Source organism: Oncorhynchus mykiss, chromosome 19, assembly GCF_057628025.1.
Source record: "Oncorhynchus mykiss isolate SJ-2025 chromosome 19, ASM5762802v1, whole genome shotgun sequence".
Taxonomy (NCBI): Eukaryota; Metazoa; Chordata; class Actinopteri; order Salmoniformes; family Salmonidae; genus Oncorhynchus; species Oncorhynchus mykiss.
The window spans coordinates 65,333,944-65,354,331 of NC_143040.1; the positions used below are offsets into that span (position 1 = coordinate 65,333,944).

A 20,388-nucleotide genomic window follows, 5' to 3' on the forward strand; every position below is an offset into this window, starting at 1 on the left:
ACCACCCCTGTACTCTCCACCCCTCTCCTCTCATCCACCACCCCTCTCCTCTCATCCCACCACCCCTCTCCTCTCATCCCACCACCCCTCTCCTCTCATCCCACCATCCCTCTCTTCTCATCCCACCATCCCTCTCCTCTCATCCCACCATCCCTCTCCTCTCATCCCACATCCCTCTCCTCTCACCACCCTCCCATCCCACCACCCCTCTCCTCTCATCCCACCACCCCTCTCCTCTCATCCCACCACCCCTCTCCTCTCATCCCACCACCCCTCTCCTCTCATCCCACCATCCCTCTCCTCTCATCCCAAATCCCTCTCCTCTCACCACCCTCCTCTCATCCCACCTTCTCCACTCATCCCACCTCTCCATCCCATCCCATCTCCTCTTCATCCCACCACCCCTCTCCTCTTCATCCCACCACCCCTCTCCTCTTCATCCCACCACCCATCTCCTCTTCATCCCACCACCCTCTCCTCTCACCACCCCTCTCATCCCACCACCCCTCTCCTCTCATCCCACCACCCCTCTCCTCTCATCCCACCACCTTCTCCTCTCATCCCACCACCCTCTCCTCTCATCCCACCACCTCTCCTCTCATCCCGTCATCCTCTCCTCTCATCCCACCACCCCTCCTCTCATCCCTCCACCCTCTCCTCTCATCCCACCACCCCTCTCCTCTCATCCCATCTCTCCACCCCATCCCATCTCTCCTCTCATCCTACCACCCCTCTCCTCTCATCCCACCACCCCTCTCCTCTTCATCCCACCACCCCTCTCCTCTTCATCCCACCACCCCTCTCCTCTCACCACCCCTCTCATCCCACCACCTCTCTCCTCTCCTCCCACCACCCCTCTCCTCTCATCCCACCACCCCTCTCCTCTCATCCCACCACCTTCTCCTCTCATCCCACCACCTTCTCCTCTCATCCCACCACCTTCTCCTCTCATCCCACCACCTTCTCCTCTCATCCCACATCTCCATCCCATCATCCCATCTCCTCTCATCCTACCACCCATCTCCTCTCATCCCACGACCCCTCCTCTCATCCCACATCCCATCACCCCTCTCCTCTCATCCCACCACTTCTCCTCTCATCCCACCACCGCTCCTCTCATCCCACCACCCCTCTCCTCTCATCCCACCACCCCTCTCCTCTCATCCCACCACCCCTCTCCTATCCCACCTCCTATCCCTACTCCTATCCCACCTCCCATCCCACCTCCTATCCCTACTCCTATCCCTACTCCCATCCCACCTCCCATCCCACCTCCTATCCTACCTCCTATCCTACCTCCTATCCCTGCTCCTATCCCACCTCCTATCCCTATCCCTACTCCTATCCCACCTCCTATCCCACCTCCTATCCCACCTCCTATCCCACCTCCTATCCCTACTCCTATCCCACCTCCTATCCCTACTCCTATCCCTACTCCAATCCCACCTCCTATCCCACCTCCCATCCCTACTCCTATCCCTACTCCTATCCCACCTCCTATCCCTACTCCTATCCCTGCTCCTATCCCACCTCCTATCTCTACTCCAATCCCACCTCCTATCCCACCTCCCATCCCACCTCCTATCCCACCTCCTATCCCTGCTCCTATCCCTGCTCCTATCCCTGCTCCTATCCCACCTCCTATCCCACCTCCTATCCCTACTCCTATCCCACCTCCTATCCATGCTCCTATCCCACCTCCTATCCCTACTCCTATCCCACCTCCTATCCCTACTCCTATCCCACCTCCTATCCCACCTCCTATCCCACCTCCTATCCCTACTCCTATCCCACCTCCTATCCCTACTCCTATCCCTACTCCTATCCTACCTCCTATCCCACCTTAGTCCCCCTAGCGTAGGGTTATGTTAATTACCATGGAAAACTAAAGAGTTGTTTATTGGATAGTACCTCACTGTTTTTGGAGATCAGCCCTGGTTGTGCCAGCCTGGGCCCAGGTTAGAGAACGAGAACAGGCCTGACGGGCCCAGGTTAGAGAATGAGAACAGGCCAGCCTGGGCCCAGGTTAGAGAACGAGAACAGGTCTGATGGGCCCAGGGCCCAGGTTAGAGAACGAGACAGGCCTGACGGGCTCAGGTTAGAGAACGAGAACAGGTCTGATGGGCCCAGGTTAGAGAACGAGACAGGCCTGACGGGCCCAGGGCCCAGGTTAGAGAACAAGACAGGCCTGACGGGCCCAGGGCTCAGGTTAGAGAACGAGAACAGGCCTGACGGGCTCAGGTTAGAGAACGAGAACAGGCCTGACGGGCCCAGGTTAGAGAACGAGAACAGGCCTGACAGGCCCAGGGCCCAGGTTAGAGAACGAGAACAGGCCTGACGGGCCCAGGGCCCAGGTTAGAGAACGAGAACAGGCCTGACGGGCCCAGGGCCCAGGTTAGAGAACGAGAACAGGCCTGACGGGCCCAGGGCCCAGGTTAGAGAACGAGAACAGGCCTGATGGCCCAGGGCCCAGGTTAGAGAACGAGAACAGGCCTGACGGGCCCAGGGCCCAGGTTAGAGAACGAGAACAGGCCTGACGGGCCCAGACACCGCATTACTTGGATGTTAATTAGTGATGGGCAGGGGCATCGCCCCTTCTCCAATATCTCACTCTCTGTCTGTGTGTGTCTCTCTCTGTGTGTCTCTCTGTGTGTCTGTCTGTGTGTGTCTCTCTCTGTGTGTCTCTCTGTGTGTCTGTGGGGGAGCTTTATTGGCATGGGAAACAAGTGTTTGCCAAGTAAAAAAATAAAACAAAAACAAAGCGAATTAAATGAAGACCAAAACACAGACATTAACAGTAAACATGACCAAAACACAGACATTAACAGTAAACATGACCAAAACACAGACATTAACAGTAAACATGACCAAAACACAGACATTAACAGTAAACATGACCAAAACACAGACATTAACAGTAAACATGACCAAAACGCAGACATTAACAGTAAACATGACCAAAACACAGACATTAACAGTAAACATGACCAAAACACAGACATTAACAGTAAACATGACCAAAACACAGACATTAACAGTAAACATGACCAAAACACAGACATTAACAGTAAACATGACCAAAACACAGACATTAACAGTAAACATGACCAAAACACAGACATTAACAGTAAACATGACCAAAACACAGACATTAACAGTAAACATGACCAAAACACAGACATTAACAGTAAACATGACCAAAACACAGACATTAACAGTAAACATGACCAAAACACAGACATTAACAGTAAACATGACCAAAACACAGACATTAACAGTAAACATGACCAAAACACAGACATTAACATTAAACATGACCAAAACACAGACATTAACAGTAAACATGACCAAAACACAGACATTAACAGTAAACATGACCAAAACACAGACATTAACAGTAAACATGACCAAAACACAGACATTAACAGTAAACATGACCAAAACACAGACATTAACAGTAAACATGACCAAAACACAGACATTAACATTAAACATGACCAAAACACAGACATTAACAGTAAACATGACCAAAACACAGACATTAACAGTAAACATGACCAAAACACAGACATTAACAGTAAACATGACCAAAACACAGACATTAACATTAAACATGACCAAAACACAGACATTAACAGTAAACATGACCAAAACACAGACATTAACAGTAAACATGACCAAAACACAGACATTAACATTAAACATGACCAAAACACAGACATTAACAGTAAACATGACCAAAACACAGACATTAACAGTAAACATGACCAAAACACAGACATTAACAGTAAACATGACCAAAACACAGACATTAACAGTAAACATGACCAAAACACAGACATTAACAGTAAACATGACCAAAACACAGACATTAACAGTAAACATGACCAAAACACAGACATTAACAGTAAACATGACCAAAACACAGACATTAACAGTAAACATGACCAAAACACAGACATTAACAGTAAACATGACCAAAACACAGACATTAACAGTAAACATGACCAAAACACAGACATTAACAGTAAACATGACCAAAACACAGACATTAACAGTAAACATGACCAAAACACAGACATTAACAGTAAACATGACCAAAACACAGACATTAACAGTAAACATGACCAAAACACAGACATTAACAGTAAACATGACCAAAACACAGACATTAACAGTAAACATGACCAAAACACAGACATTAACATTAAACATGACCAAAACACAGACATTAACAGTAAACATGACCAAAACACAGACATTAACAGTAAACATGACCAAAACACAGACAGACATTAACAGTAAACATTACACACATACTTTGTGGATCTGTGTAATTGTGTCTCTAATATGGTCATACATTTGGCAGGAGGTTAGGAAGTGCAGCTCAGTTTCCAGCTCATTTTGTGGGCAGTGTGCACATAGCTTGTCTTCTCTCTCTGCCTACACCTGCCTCTCTCAATAGCAAGGCTATGCTCACTGAGTCTGTACATACAGTAATCAAGGAGTTTCCTCATTTTGGGTCAGTCACAGAAGTCAGGTATTCTGCTGCTGTGTACTCTCTGTTTAGGGAAAGGTAGCATTCCAGTTTGCTCTGTTTTTGGGTTGATTCTTTCTAGTGTGTCCAATGGTTCTTAGTTTTTCATTTTTTTTCTGAGTCTCTGTGAGGTCTGTGTTTTGTGAACAGAGCCCCAGGACCAGTTTGCTTAGGGGCCTCTTCTCCAGGTTCATCTCTCTGTAGGTGATGGATTTGTTATGGAAGGTTTGGGAATCGTTTCCTTTTAGATGGTTGTAGGATTTAACCGCTCTTTTCTGGATTCTGCTCAGCATATTATTTGGTGTTTTACAGTAACACTGACTATGTTTTCCAGAATTCTGTTTACTGTCTCAATTGGGTGTTTGTCCCATTTTGTGAATTATTGGTTGGTGAGTGGACCCCAGACCTCACAACCAGGAAATGGGTTCTAGAACTGATTTGGTGTATTTCTTTTGTTGTTGACAGATCCTAATTGTGGGATGTCAATTATTTAAAAAAATGTACGGCATAGAAGGCCCTTCTTCTTGCCTTGCCCTCTCTCCGCTCCAGTCTGTTGGGGAATACGCTGGTTGTGGGGGAACTGTACATAGCAAAGGTGAGGAAAACAGTAGTATTGACTGAATGCTAAAACCCAAACTGTCACCTGGGAGACGGTGTGTAGTAAGGAAGGAGCTTTGTTTGTGATATTATGGTGAACCAGAATGCAAAATATGCTGCTTTCAAAGCTGATTGCCACCAAAACTGTATTTATTCACGGAATCTCTCTCACGTCTCTCCCAAAGATGCTCTGTTACCTCTGCGAACTCTCTCTCACGTCTCTCCCAAAGATGCTCTGTTACCTCTGCGAACTCTCTTGCGCGTCTCTCCCAAAGATGCTCTGTTACCTCTGCGAACTCTCTCGCGCGTCTCTCCCAAAGATGCTCTGTTACCTCTGCGAACTCTCTCTCGCGTCTCTCCCAAAGATGCTCTGTTACCTCTGCGAACTCTCTCTCGCGTCTCTCCCAAAGATGCTCTGTTACCTCTGCGAACTCTCTCTCGCGTCTCTCCCAAAGATGCTCTGTTACCTCTGCGAACTCTCTCTCGCGTCTCTCCCAAAGATGCTCTGTTACCTCTGCGAACTCTCTCTCGCGTCTCTCCCAAAGATGCTCTGTTACCTCTTTCGAACTGACTCCTGGTTGCATCCCTTTTGCCTCGTAATGACATCATTACTAGTTTGAGACGGCACACACTTTTATAAAAGCTACTTCTATGCAAATGTTGTTGATCAAGACAATAAAATAAGTCCCCCAAAAAGACGAAACTGTAGCCCCGTGAAATCTGCCAAAACAAGTTGGATAGCTCGATGCGTTCATCTCCCCTGGCCGAGGCTACTTCATGATTTACCCCGTTTGTTAACAGAGATTTTCCTTTCAAATAAATGATTACCATTATGTAGTTTGATTGGTGAAAAGTATAATTAATTGATTTAATGCATACATGGCTATCTCTGAAAAATGGACGTGTAGTTTAATGCTATTGAACAGACCAGTAGTTGAGTTTGTCTGGATCCGGTGTGCTTTGGAGGTCACTTCTGCTGGGTGGAGTTTTCCAGTCGGCCAATCATGTCTCAGAGAGATGTCTACAGCGCATGGGCATAGGTTGTAATCATGTTCTGCATATGTAAATATGTTACAATAGACCACACACTCTCGTCTCCCCTGGTAAGAGGAACGGGGCCAATATGTGAGCTGTGGCATAATAGCCCCGGGTGCCTGAACGATTGGTGGGAAATATGTCACCACTCAGTGCGGTGCCTGAGGTAGACACAGTTGCTGTTGCACTCACGTCTTACTGTATGAAAAAGGAAGTGTTGCTCATTTACAATCTTCTAGTGACAACTCGATTTTCATATTCTTTGTGCTTATCCCTGCTAAGCCCCCCAATACACTCGAAGACCCTTCGCCATGATCTAATTTCCACTTCCTTTCCCATCCAGAGCTGCGTACGAGGCAAACAAACATTTGCACATTGTATGCTTCCTTAAAGCTTTTGGTAGAGCCCCGGTAAACCGCCTGCTCCCTGCCTCTGAGCCCAGGGGAGCCAGTCAACTTCAGAGTGAAGAGTAGGGCGTCGGCAAGGAGTTTCTCTCAGTGCCCCCGGGCTGGCCCCCCTCCGTCTGCCGAGTGCCGATAACAGGGTGTAAACAAAGCCCCTTTAATGTCACTAAGCCTCCTTCCTGGGAGGCCCTCTGAGGTGGGGGCCGGGGCAGGGCGGATGGAGGTGGATGGGGCGGCTGTGTGCGTGTCGATTCGCAAGGGTTTGAGGAAACTGAGATAAACGTTTGGGAGAGAAAAAAACTGTCGGCGAAAAGGTCCCAGTGTCTCTAATCTCCTAATGCCTTAAATGAGGAAAGGGAATTGGTTGCTCAGAGAACGGGCCTCCGCTGAGAGAGAGAGAGCCGGCGGAGAGTTCTTGTCGAGTTTGCAAAATAAATAAATCGTTTATGCATGCATTTCATTCAACAGATAAAGAACGAGACGGATGAGTTTGGGTCAGAACAGAGGTGGAGGAATGGGGATTTCTGAATTTGTAATTTGTACAGTTAGTGCTGGTTATGTTAAAGCACTTTCTCTCCGGTGAATCAGAATGGATGCTGATTATATGGTTGGTTAGCCAGCCTGGCTGTTGAAGCTGCTCATATTTACCATGCTGTAACTAGATGTCTATTTCTAGTACTGCCCTGTGGCCATAGCTACCCGTTATCAGCCATGTTTGATTGTTGAAATGGTAGAATTGTGACAGACATGCACACATACTCAAAAACAAGCTGTCTTTTATAGCGATTCCATGCACGTCACCAGACTCACTCAGGTCAAGTGACTCTTTCTGCCGAAGTCTTCATGTGTCGGGAGTTCCTAGCAAGTCTGTCCTCTGAAAGAGGCCAACATGTTTGGCTTTGTATTGTTTTATACATGCCAATGGTTTACGATTGGCGGTCCTCCTTTTAACTGGCCTCAGCACCTTCGCTGCAGGATGAAGACCTGATCTAGTGCTTGTTGCAGGTTAGAGATGATCTGGGACATGGAGAACAATAAGGGGTGATGAGAGAGGGGGTTCTGTTGTAACTTCTCATGGGGACAGTTCTTATCTCTGTTTGAATTGCCAGTTTGAAAGCAAATCCCTCATTCATCAAAGCGTTGATTTTTCCTCTCTTCTATTGAATGTTTTGATGGGGCTGGTATTTCTGTCCCGGATGTTTAATGTTGGCTGACATTTTGAGCCGCGTGGATTTTTCCTGGAGTAGAGAGCGTGTTGACGCCTCAGCCAGACCTCGCCAAACATGGCTGCCGCCCACTCCCCTCTTAAAAATAGACATATTCCCCCAGTCCCTTCACGACCCTATGTCCTTGAACCACTCCTATCACCACCCATATCATGCATGTCAAAGGCAGAGTATTTAAAGCCATTGGAAAAACTGTCTCAACTTTGGGAGAAGGGACATTGCCTGCCTCCCCCCCGCTATCCTGCCCCTTCTGGCAGTAATTACTGTCTTGTTCCAGTATTCAAATGAGCAATTTCCCTACGTTCCTGCAAGCCCCTGCTCTGTCATGTACGATCAGCATCAACATATTCATGGCCAGGGAGAATTCACTTCTCTTTCTTATCTGCCTGAGAGCAGTCGCACAGAGATATTTTATTATTTATGTCCATATCAGTATAGGAACTCCTTTCATAACCAAGACTCTCCTCAGATGCGGTTTACAGATGCTAGTGTAGGTCTTCTCTGGCTGTATCTTGACATCAACATATAGCCAGGTAATTGGCTGGCAAATTATAGTATTCCACACTAGCATTAATTGTGCCACTGGCTGGGGTTGGATTAACACTGAGTATATCTGACCTTAAATAGCCATATATCCATGTTGACAGATGGTGTGAAGAAGTATCTTGCCTCAGAAAGACTCTGGCCAGTTGGTTGCTAGCTAGCTGTAGAGGTTGTGCTTCACCCAGACACCTGGCCCCTGTCGCCTTCAAGTGTCTCTGAGCTCTTGCTTGTGATGTCAGATTGCTGGCTGATGGAGGAAACCCTATGGGTAGAGACTGTGCCTGGGAGCTGGGTCCTCTTCTCTCATCTGCTGCTTCCACCGTGATGGAGACTGACAGTTTGCTCCTCCTCTGCCTAAAAACCTTGCTAGATACGCTACTGTGTGACCAAAGACAGGACAGGAGGACACGTGCCCCCCGATGCCTTGGCATCACACCACCCCCTCACCATTGTAGTGACCAGAGTTCACCAAACAGACGTTGGCCTAGCCTGCCCTCTTGTCTACCCGAGCTCCATAGTAACAGTAACGTCAACCACGGGGAAACGGAAGGGCCTGGAACTCTTACACGTCACCTTGCATAGCTTAGCACTCTGCGTACGGTAAACAAACCCTGTTGACCGTTCAACCACCCTCCCCTTCCCTCTTTCACCATTCTTATGTTTTTAGTTTGCCGAATAATGTTGGATTATTTTGACCCCCCCCCCCAACCTAGTTCCCTGTAGTTTCATTTATATTTTCCCCTCGAGAAAAAATACATTAAAAATTCAGCTTGCATTCTGGTGATCCTGGTCTCAGTCCGGTGCCGTAATTTTGGCTCGGCAGCAGGTTGCACTGCTGGGAACACCGGGAGACCAGTTTTGAATTCTGGGGTAAAAATATATTGGAGGGTGTAGTTGCCCATTAATTTAAATTGTGCACCTCAAGAGACTGGTGTCTGGCTAGTGGTGTTTCTGTGCTGCAGCACCATAGTAATCAATCATACAAACCACCATGATATCATTCTGACAGGGTTAATACAACCACCATGATATCATTCTGACAGGGTTAATACAAACCACCATGATATCATTCTGACAGGATTAATACAAACCACCATGAAATCATTCTGCCAGGGTTAATACAACCACCATGATATCATTCTGCCAGGGTTAATACAAACCACCATGATATCATTCTGCCAGGGTTAATACAACCACCATGATATCATTCTGCCAGGGTGAATACAAACCACCATGATATCATTCTGACAGGGTTAATACAACCACCATGATATCATTCTGCCAGGGTTAATACAAACCACCATGATATCATTCTGCCAGGGTGAATACAAACCACCATGATATCATTCTGCCAGGGTTAATACAAACCACCATGATATCATTCTGACAGGATTAATACAACCACCATGATATCATTCTGACAGGATTAATACAAACCACCATGATATCATTCTGCCAGGGTTAATACAACCACCATGATATCATTCTGACAGGATTAATACAAACCACCATGATATCATTCTGCAAGGGTTAATACAAACCACCATGATATCATTCTGACAGGGTTAATACAAACCACCATGATATCATTCTGCCAGGGTTAATACAAACCACCATGATATCATTCTGACAGGGTTAATACAAACCACCATGATATCATTCTGACAGGGTTAATACAAACCACCATGATATCATTCTGCCAGGGTTAATACAAACCACCATGATATCATTCTGACAGGGTTAATACAACCACCATGATATCATTCTGACAGGATTAATACAAACCACCATGATATCATTCTGCCAGGGTTAATACAACCACCATGATATCATTCTGACAGGATTAATACAAACCACCATGATATCATTCTGCCAGGGTTAATACAAACCACCATGATATCATTCTGACAGGGTTAATACAAACCACCATGATATCATTCTGCCAGGGTTAATACAAACCACCATGATATCATTCTGACAGGATTAATACAAACCACCATGATATCATTCTGCCAGGGTTAATACAAACCACCATGATATCATTCTGCCAGGGTTAATACAAACCACCATGATATCATTCTGCCAGGGTTAATACAAACCACCATGATATCATTCTGACAGGGTTAATACAAACCACCATGATATCATTCTGACAGGGTTAATACAAACCACCATGATATCATTCTGCCAGGGTTAATACAAACCACCATGATATCATTCTACCAGGGTTAATACAAACCACCATGATATCATTCTGCCAGGGTGAATACAAACCACCATGATATCATTCTGCCAGGGTTAATACAAACCACCATGATATCATTCTGCCATGGTGAATACAAACCACCATGATATCATTCTGCCAGGGTGAATACAAACCACCATGATATCATTCTGCCAGGGTGAATACAAACCACCATCATATCATTCTGCCAGGGTTAATACAAACCACCATGAAATCATTCTGCCTGCCAGTGTGAATTCAAACCTCCATGGTATAATTCTGCCAGGGTTAATACAAACCACCATGATATCATTCTGCCAGGGTGAATACAAACCACCATGATATCATTCTGCCAGGGTTAATACAAACCACCATGATATCATTCTGCCAGGGTGAATACAAACCACCATGATATCCTTCTGCCAGGGTTAATACAAACCACCATGATATCCTTCTGCCAGGGTTAATACAAACCACCATGATATCATTCTGCCAGGGTGAATACAAACCACCATGATATCATTCTGCCAGGGTTAATAGAAACCACCATGATATCATTCTGCCAGGGTTAATACAATCCACCATGATGTCATTCTGCCAGGGTTAATACAAACCACCATGATATCATTCTGCCAGGGTGAATACAAACCACCATGATATCATTCTGCCAGGGTGAATACAAACCACCATGATATCATTCTGCAAGGGTTAATACAAACCACCATGATATCTTTATGCCTGCCAGTGTGAATTCAAACCACCATGATATCATTCTGCCAGGCTTAATACAAACCACCATGATACCATTCTGCCAGGGTGAATACAAACCACCATGATATAATTCTGCCAGGGTTAATACAAACCACCATGATATCATTCTGCCTGCCAGGGTTAATACAAACCACCATGATATCATTCTGCCAGCCAGGGTTAATACAAGCCACCATGATATCATTCTGCCTGGGTGAATGCAAACCACCATGATATCATTATGCCAGGGTTAATACAAACCACCATGATATCATTCTGCCTGCCAGGGTTAATACATACCACCATGATATCATTCTGCCTGCCAGGGTTAATACAAACCACCATGATATCATTCTCCCTGGGTGAATACAAACCACCATGATATCATTCTGCCAGGGTGAATACAAACCACCATGATATCATTCTGCCAGGGTTAATACAAACCACCATGATATCATTCTGCCAGGGTGAATACAAACCACCATGATATCATTCTGCCAGGGTGAATACAAACCACCATGATATCATTCTGCCAGGGTGAATACAAACCACCATGATATCATTCTGCCAGGGTTAATACAAACCACCAATATATCATTCTGCCAGGGTGAATACAAACCACCATGATATCATTCTGCCAGGGTTAATACAAACCACCATGATATCATTCTGCCAGGGTGAATACAAACCACCATGATCATTCTGCCAGGGTTAATACAAACCACCATGATATCATTCTGCCTGCCAGGGTTAATACAAACCACCATGATATTCTATCAGGGTTAATACAAACCACCATGATATCAATCTACCTGCCAGGGTTAAGACAAACCACCATGATATAATTCTGCCTGGGTGAATACAAACCACCATGATATCATTCTGCCTGCCAGGGTTAATACAAACCACCATGATATCATTCTGCCTGCCAGGGTTAATACAAACCACCATGATATCATTCTGCCTGCCAGGGTTAATACAAACCACCATGATATCATTCTGCCTGCCAGGGTTAATACAAACCACCATGATATCATTCTGCCTGCCAGGGTTAATACAAACCACCATGATATCATTCTGCCTGCCAGGGTTAATACAAACCACCATGATATCATTCTGCCTGCCAGGGTTAATACAAACCACCATGATATCATTCTGCCAGCCAGGGTTAATACAAACCACCATGATATCATTCTGCCTGCCAGGGTTAATACAAACCATCATGATATCATTCTGCCTGCCAGGGTTAATACAAACCACCATGATATCATTCTGCCAGCCAGGGTTAATACAAAACACCATGATATCATTCTGCCAGCCAGGGTTAATACAAACCACCATGATATCATTCTGCCTGCCAGGGTTAATACAAACCACCATGATATCATTCTGCCAGGGTTAATACACAACACCATGATATCATTCTGCCAGCCAGGGTTAATACAAACCACCATGATATAATTCTGTCTGCCAGGGTTAATACAAACCACCATGATATCATTCTGCCAGGGTTAATACAAACCACCATGATATCATTCTGCCAGGGTTAATACAAACCACCATGATATCATTCTGCCAGGGTTAATACAAACCATCATGATATCATTCTGCCAGGGTTAATACAAACCACCATGATATCATTCTGCCAGGGTTAATACAAACCACCATGATATCATTCTGACAGGGTTAATACAAACCACCATGATATCATTCTGCCAGCCAGGGTTAATACAAACCACCATGATATCATTCTGCCTGCCAGGGTTAATACAAACCACCATGATATCATTCTACCAGGGTTAATACAAACCACCATGATATCATTCTGCCAGGGTGAATACAAACCACCATGATATCATTCTGCCAGGGTTAATACAAACCACCATGATATCATTCTGCCATGGTGAATACAAACCACCATGATATCATTCTGCCAGGGTGAATACAAACCACCATGATATCATTCTGCCAGGGTGAATACAAACCACCATCATATCATTCTGCCAGGGTTAATACAAACCACCATGAAATCATTCTGCCTGCCAGTGTGAATTCAAACCTCCATGGTATAATTCTGCCAGGGTTAATACAAACCACCATGATATCATTCTGCCAGGGTGAATACAAACCACCATGATATCATTCTGCCAGGGTTAATACAAACCACCATGATATCATTCTGCCAGGGTGAATACAAACCACCATGATATCCTTCTGCCAGGGTTAATACAAACCACCATGATATCCTTCTGCCAGGGTTAATACAAACCACCATGATATCATTCTGCCAGGGTGAATACAAACCACCATGATATCATTCTGCCAGGGTTAATAGAAACCACCATGATATCATTCTGCCAGGGTTAATACAATCCACCATGATGTCATTCTGCCAGGGTTAATACAAACCACCATGATATCATTCTGCCAGGGTGAATACAAACCACCATGATATCATTCTGCCAGGGTGAATACAAACCACCATGATATCATTTTGCAAGGGTTAATACAAACCACCATGATATCTTTATGCCTGCCAGTGTGAATTCAAACCACCATGATATCATTCTGCCAGGCTTAATACAAACCACCATGATACCATTCTGCCAGGGTGAATACAAACCACCATGATATAATTCTGCCAGGGTTAATACAAACCACCATGATATCATTCTGCCTGCCAGGGTTAATACAAACCACCATGATATCATTCTGCCAGCCAGGGTTAATACAAGCCACCATGATATCATTCTGCCTGGGTGAATGCAAACCACCATGATATCATTATGCCAGGGTTAATACAAACCACCATGATATCATTCTGCCTGCCAGGGTTAATACATACCACCATGATATCATTCTGCCTGCCAGGGTTAATACAAACCACCATGATATCATTCTCCCTGGGTGAATACAAACCACCATGATATCATTCTGCCAGGGTGAATACAAACCACCATGATATCATTCTGCCAGGGTTAATACAAACCACCATGATATCATTCTGCCAGGGTGAATACAAACCACCATGATATCATTCTGCCAGGGTGAATACAAACCACCATGATATCATTCTGCCAGGGTGAATACAAACCACCATGATATCATTCTGCCAGGGTTAATACAAACCACCAATATATCATTCTGCCAGGGTGAATACAAACCACCATGATATCATTCTGCCAGGGTTAATACAAACCACCATGATATCATTCTGCCAGGGTGAATACAAACCACCATGATCATTCTGCCAGGGTTAATACAAACCACCATGATATCATTCTGCCTGCCAGGGTTAATACAAACCACCATGATATTCTATCAGGGTTAATACAAACCACCATGATATCAATCTACCTGCCAGGGTTAAGACAAACCACCATGATATAATTCTGCCTGGGTGAATACAAACCACCATGATATCATTCTGCCTGCCAGGGTTAATACAAACCACCATGATATCATTCTGCCTGCCAGGGTTAATACAAACCACCATGATATCATTCTGCCTGCCAGGGTTAATACAAACCACCATGATATCATTCTGCCTGCCAGGGTTAATACAAACCACCATGATATCATTCTGCCTGCCAGGGTTAATACAAACCACCATGATATCATTCTGCCTGCCAGGGTTAATACAAACCACCATGATATCATTCTGCCTGCCAGGGTTAATACAAACCACCATGATATCATTCTGCCAGCCAGGGTTAATACAAACCACCATAATATCATTCTGCCTGCCAGGGTTAATACAAACCATCATGATATCATTCTGCCTGCCAGGGTTAATACAAACCACCATGATATCATTCTGCCAGCCAGGGTTAATACAAAACACCATGATATCATTCTGCCAGCCAGGGTTAATACAAACCACCATGATATCATTCTGCCTGCCAGGGTTAATACAAACCACCATGATATCATTCTGCCAGGGTTAATACACAACACCATGATATCATTCTGCCAGCCAGGGTTAATACAAACCACCATGATATAATTCTGTCTGCCAGGGTTAATACAAACCACCATGATATCATTCTGCCAGGGTTAATACAAACCACCATGATATCATTCTGCCAGGGTTAATACAAACCACCATGATATCATTCTGCCAGGGTTAATACAAACCATCATGATATCATTCTGCCAGGGTTAATACAAACCACCATGATATCATTCTGCCAGGGTTAATACAAACCACCATGATATCATTCTGCCTGCCAGGGTTAATACAAACCACCATGATATCATTCTGCCAGCCAGGGTTAATACAAACCACCATGATATCATTCTGCCTGCCAGGGTTAATACAAACCACCATGATATCATTCTGCCAGGGTTAATACAAACCACCATGATATTCTGCCAGGGTTAATACAAACCACCATGATATCATTCTGCCTGGGTGAATGCAAACCACCATGATATCATTATGCCAGGGTTAATACAAACCACCATGATATCATTCTGCCTGCCAGGGTTAATACATACCACCATGATATCATTCTGCCTGCCAGGGTTAATACAAACCACCATGATATCATTCTGCCAGGGTTAATACAAACCACCATGATATCATTCTCCCTGGGTGAATACAAACCACCATGATATCATTCTGCCAGGATGAATACAAACCACCATGATATCATTCTGCCAGGGTTAATACAAACCACCATGATATCATTCTGCCAGGGTGAATACAAACCACCATGATATCATTCTGCCAGGGTGAATACAAACCACCATGATATCATTCTGCCAGGGTGAATACAAACCACCATGATATCATTCTGCCAGGGTTAATACAAACCACCAATATATCATTCTGCCAGGGTGAATACAAACCACCATGATATCATTCTGCCAGGGTTAATACAAACCACCATGATATCATTCTGCCAGGGTGAATACAAACCACCATGATCATTCTGCCAGGGTTAATACAAACCACCATGATATCATTCTGCCTGCCAGGGTTAATACAAACCACCATGATATTCTATCAGGGTTAATACAAACCACCATGATATCAATCTACCTGCCAGGGTTAAGACAAACCACCATGATATAATTCTGCCTGGGTGAATACAAACCACCATGATATCATTCTGCCTGCCAGGGTTAATACAAACCACCATGATATCATTCTGCCTGCCAGGGTTAATACAAACCACCATGATATCATTCTGCCTGCCAGGGTTAATACAAACCACCATGATATCATTCTGCCTGCCAGGGTTAATACAAACCACCATGATATCATTCTGCCTGCCAGGGTTAATACAAACCACCATGATATCATTCTGCCTGCCAGGGTTAATACAAACCACCATGATATCATTCTGCCTGCCAGGGTTAATACAAACCACCATGATATCATTCTGCCAGCCAGGGTTAATACAAACCACCATGATATCATTCTGCCTGCCAGGGTTAATACAAACCATCATGATATCATTCTGCCTGCCAGGGTTAATACAAACCACCATGATATCATTCTGCCAGCCAGGGTTAATACAAACCACCATGATATAATTCTGTCTGCCAGGGTTAATACAAACCACCATGATATCATTCTGCCAGGGTTAATACAAACCACCATGATATCATTCTGCCAGGGTTAATACAAACCACCATGATATCATTCTGCCAGGGTTAATACAAACCATCATGATATAATTCTGCCAGGGTTAATACAAACCACCATGATATCATTCTGCCAGGGTTAATACAAACCACCATGATATCATTCTGCCTGCCAGGGTTAATACAAACCACCATGATATCATTCTGCCAGCCAGGGTTAATACAAACCACCATGATATCATTCTGCCTGCCAGGGTTAATACAAACCACCATGATATCATTCTGCCTGCCAGGGTTAATACAAACCACCATGATATCATTCTGCCAGGGTTAATACAAACCACCATGATATTCTGCCAGGGTTAATACAAACCACCATGATATCATTCTGCCAGGGTTAATACAAACCACCATGATATCATTCTGCCAGGGTTAATACAAACCACCATGATATCATTCTGCCAGGGTTAATACAAACCACCATGATATCATTCTGCCAGGGTTAATACAAACCACCATGATATCATTCTGCCAGGGTTAATACAAACCACCATGATATCATTCTGCCAGGGTTAATACAAACCACCATGATATCATTCTTCCTGCCAGGGTTAATACAAACCACCATGATATCATTCTTCCAGGGTTACTACAAAACATCATGATATCATTCTGCCAGCCAGGGTTAATACAAACCACCATGATATCATTCTGCCTGCCAGGGTTAATACAAACCACCATGATATCATTCTGCCAGGGTTAATACAAACCACCATGATATCATTCTGCCAGGGTTAATACAAACCACCATGATATCATTCTGCCTGCCAGGGTTAATACAAACCACCATGATATCATTCTGCCTGCCAGGGTTAATACAAACCACCATGATATCATTCTGCCAGGGTTAATACAAACCACCATGATATCATTCTGCCAGGGTTAATACAAACCACCATGATATCATTCTGCCAGGGTTAATACAAACCACCATGATATCATTCTGCCAGGGTTAATACAAACCACCATGATATCATTCTGCCAGGGTGAATACAAACCACCATGATATCATTCTGCCTGCCAGGGTTAATACAAACCACCATGATATCATTCTTCCAGGGTTACTACAAAACACCATGATATCATTCTGCCAGCCAGGGTTAATACAAACCACCATGATATCATTCTGCCTGCCAGGGTTAATACAAACCACCATGATATCATTCTGCCAGGGTTAATACAAACCACCATGATATCATTCTGCCTGCCAGGGTTAATACAAACCACCATGATATCATTCTGCCAGGGTTAATACAAACCACCATGATATCATTCTGCCAGGGTTAATACAAACCACCATGATATCATTCTGCCTGCCTGGGTTAATACAAACCACCATGATATCATTCTGCCAGCCAGGGTTAATACAAACCACCATGATATCATTCTGCCTGCCAGGGTTAATACAAACCACCATGATATCATTCTGCCTGCCAGGGTTAATACAAACCACCATGATATCATTCTGCCAGCCAGGGTTAATACAAACCACCATGATATCATTCTGCCTGCCAGGGTTAATACAAACCACCATGATATCATTCTGCCAGGGTTAATACAAACCACCATGATATCATTCTGCCAGGGTTAATACAAACCACCATGATATCATTCTGCCAGGGTTAATACAAACCACCATGATATCATTCTGCCAGGGTTAATACAAACCACCATGATATCATTCTGCCAGGGTGAATACAAACCACCATGATATCATTCTGCCAGGATTAATACAAACCACCATGATATCATTCTGCCAGGGTTAATACAAACCACCATGATATCATTCTGCCAGGGTTAATACAAACCACCATGATATCATTCTGCCAGGGTTAATACAAACCACCATGATATCATTCTGCCAGGGTGAATACAAACCACCATGATATCATTCTGCCAGGGTTAATACAAACCACCATGATATCATTCTGCCAGGGTTAATACAAACCACCATGATATCATTCTGCCAGGGTTAATACAAACCACCATGATATCATTCTGCCAGGGTTAATACAAACCACCATGATATCATTCTGCCAGGGTTAATACAAACCACCATGATATCATTCTGCCAGGGTTAATACAAACCACCATGATATCATTCTGCCAGGGTGAATACAAACCACCATGATATCATTCTGCCAGGGTGAATACAAACCACCATGATATCATTGTGCCAGGGTGAATACAAACCACCATGATATCATTCTGCCAGGGTTAATACAAACCACCATGATATCATTCTGCCTGCCAGGGTTAATACAAACCACCATGATATCATTCTGCCTGCCAGGGTTAATACAACCACCATGATATCATTCTGCCATCCAGGGTTAATACAAACCACCATGATATCATTCTGCCTGCCAGGGTTAATACAAACCACCATGATATCATTCTGCCAGCCAGGGTTAATACAAACCACCATGATATCATTCTGCCTGCCAGGGTTAATACAAAACACCATGATATCATTCTGCCTGGTTCGCCTACTCTGCAGTTTCTATTTTAATTGGGAAGGTTTTATGGGAAAGCCTTTAGAAGTGACTGTTTTGGCATCGACAACTGGCTACACTAAGTGGTCGACCAAGGCATTCCCATGCCGTAACTTCAGAAGGTTGCAAGAAATACCAATCACTGTTGCGTTCTTTACATAAGGCTAAGGAACTATAGAAAAAAAACTGTTCCCAAATGCTCAGCGTGACCAACCGCCAACAGGCTTGTAAAATATTTACATTTCAATTATTTATCAGACTTGTAGTAGTGAGAGCATACATTTTCCTACCAGTCCCCCGTGGGAATCGAACCCACAACCCAGGCGTTGCGAGCGCCATGCTCTACCAACTGAGCCAATGACAAAATCTATCCGCGGGTGTTCATTTCAGGCCCTGATCATGTGATTAAGATAAGTAGGCTATCACAGGACAATAATTCATAGTGTGCAGGTAGTTGTATATTTCATTTTCATTGTAGCCTGATTATCTACACTGCGGTCTGAATGTGAAATACTCTTCATTCTTTTTTTACCCTGAATGATAATATTTGATTCCCCATCTCCCTGTCTTCTCTGTAGTATAACTTCGTGGGCAGAATCCTGGGGCCTCGTGGACTCACCGCCAAGCAGCTGGAAGCAGAGACTGGATGTAAAATCATGGTGCGAGGCAAGAGCTCCATGAGGGACAGAAAGAAGGTGATTGGTTTATTTTCTCTCTCTCTCTACCCCCCGCTGCGTTTTCCCTCAATTTTTCACAACAAAAAAAAAGCCTCTGATTTAAGACCCACTTCTAATTGCCTCATAGTAAAAAGCCTATTTAGATTTCTTACTCCGTGTGGAGAAGTAAACATTTTACTATAGCCCCACCAGCTATCAGTGTAATATACAAACATAACCTACATAAAATGTAAGAAAGCCATGAC

At 44.2% G+C, this 20,388-nt stretch overlaps 2 protein-coding genes and 1 non-coding gene across 6 annotated transcripts in view; 2 read left to right on the forward strand and 1 right to left on the reverse strand.

The window, feature by feature from the left end:
* Positions 1-20,388, forward strand: part of LOC149975266 (uncharacterized) — a 414,127-nt gene that overhangs the window by 120,582 nt on the left and 273,157 nt on the right. The window lies entirely within an intron of this gene.
* The window catches only part of LOC110498155 (protein quaking-A), a 139,188-nt gene that overhangs the window by 61,346 nt on the left and 57,454 nt on the right, over positions 1-20,388 (forward strand). For all 4 annotated transcript variants that reach the window (XM_036955123.2, XM_036955125.2, XM_036955124.2 and 1 more), the window contains exon 3: positions 20,045-20,161. In XM_036955123.2, coding sequence (XP_036811018.1) covers positions 20,045-20,161 — 117 coding nt within the window. The remainder of the gene's footprint in view (positions 1-20,044; positions 20,162-20,388) is intronic.
* On the reverse strand, positions 19,758-19,828 carry trnaa-cgc (transfer RNA alanine (anticodon CGC)). Its single transcript has one exon. It is a non-coding gene; the product is annotated as a tRNA-Ala (tRNA).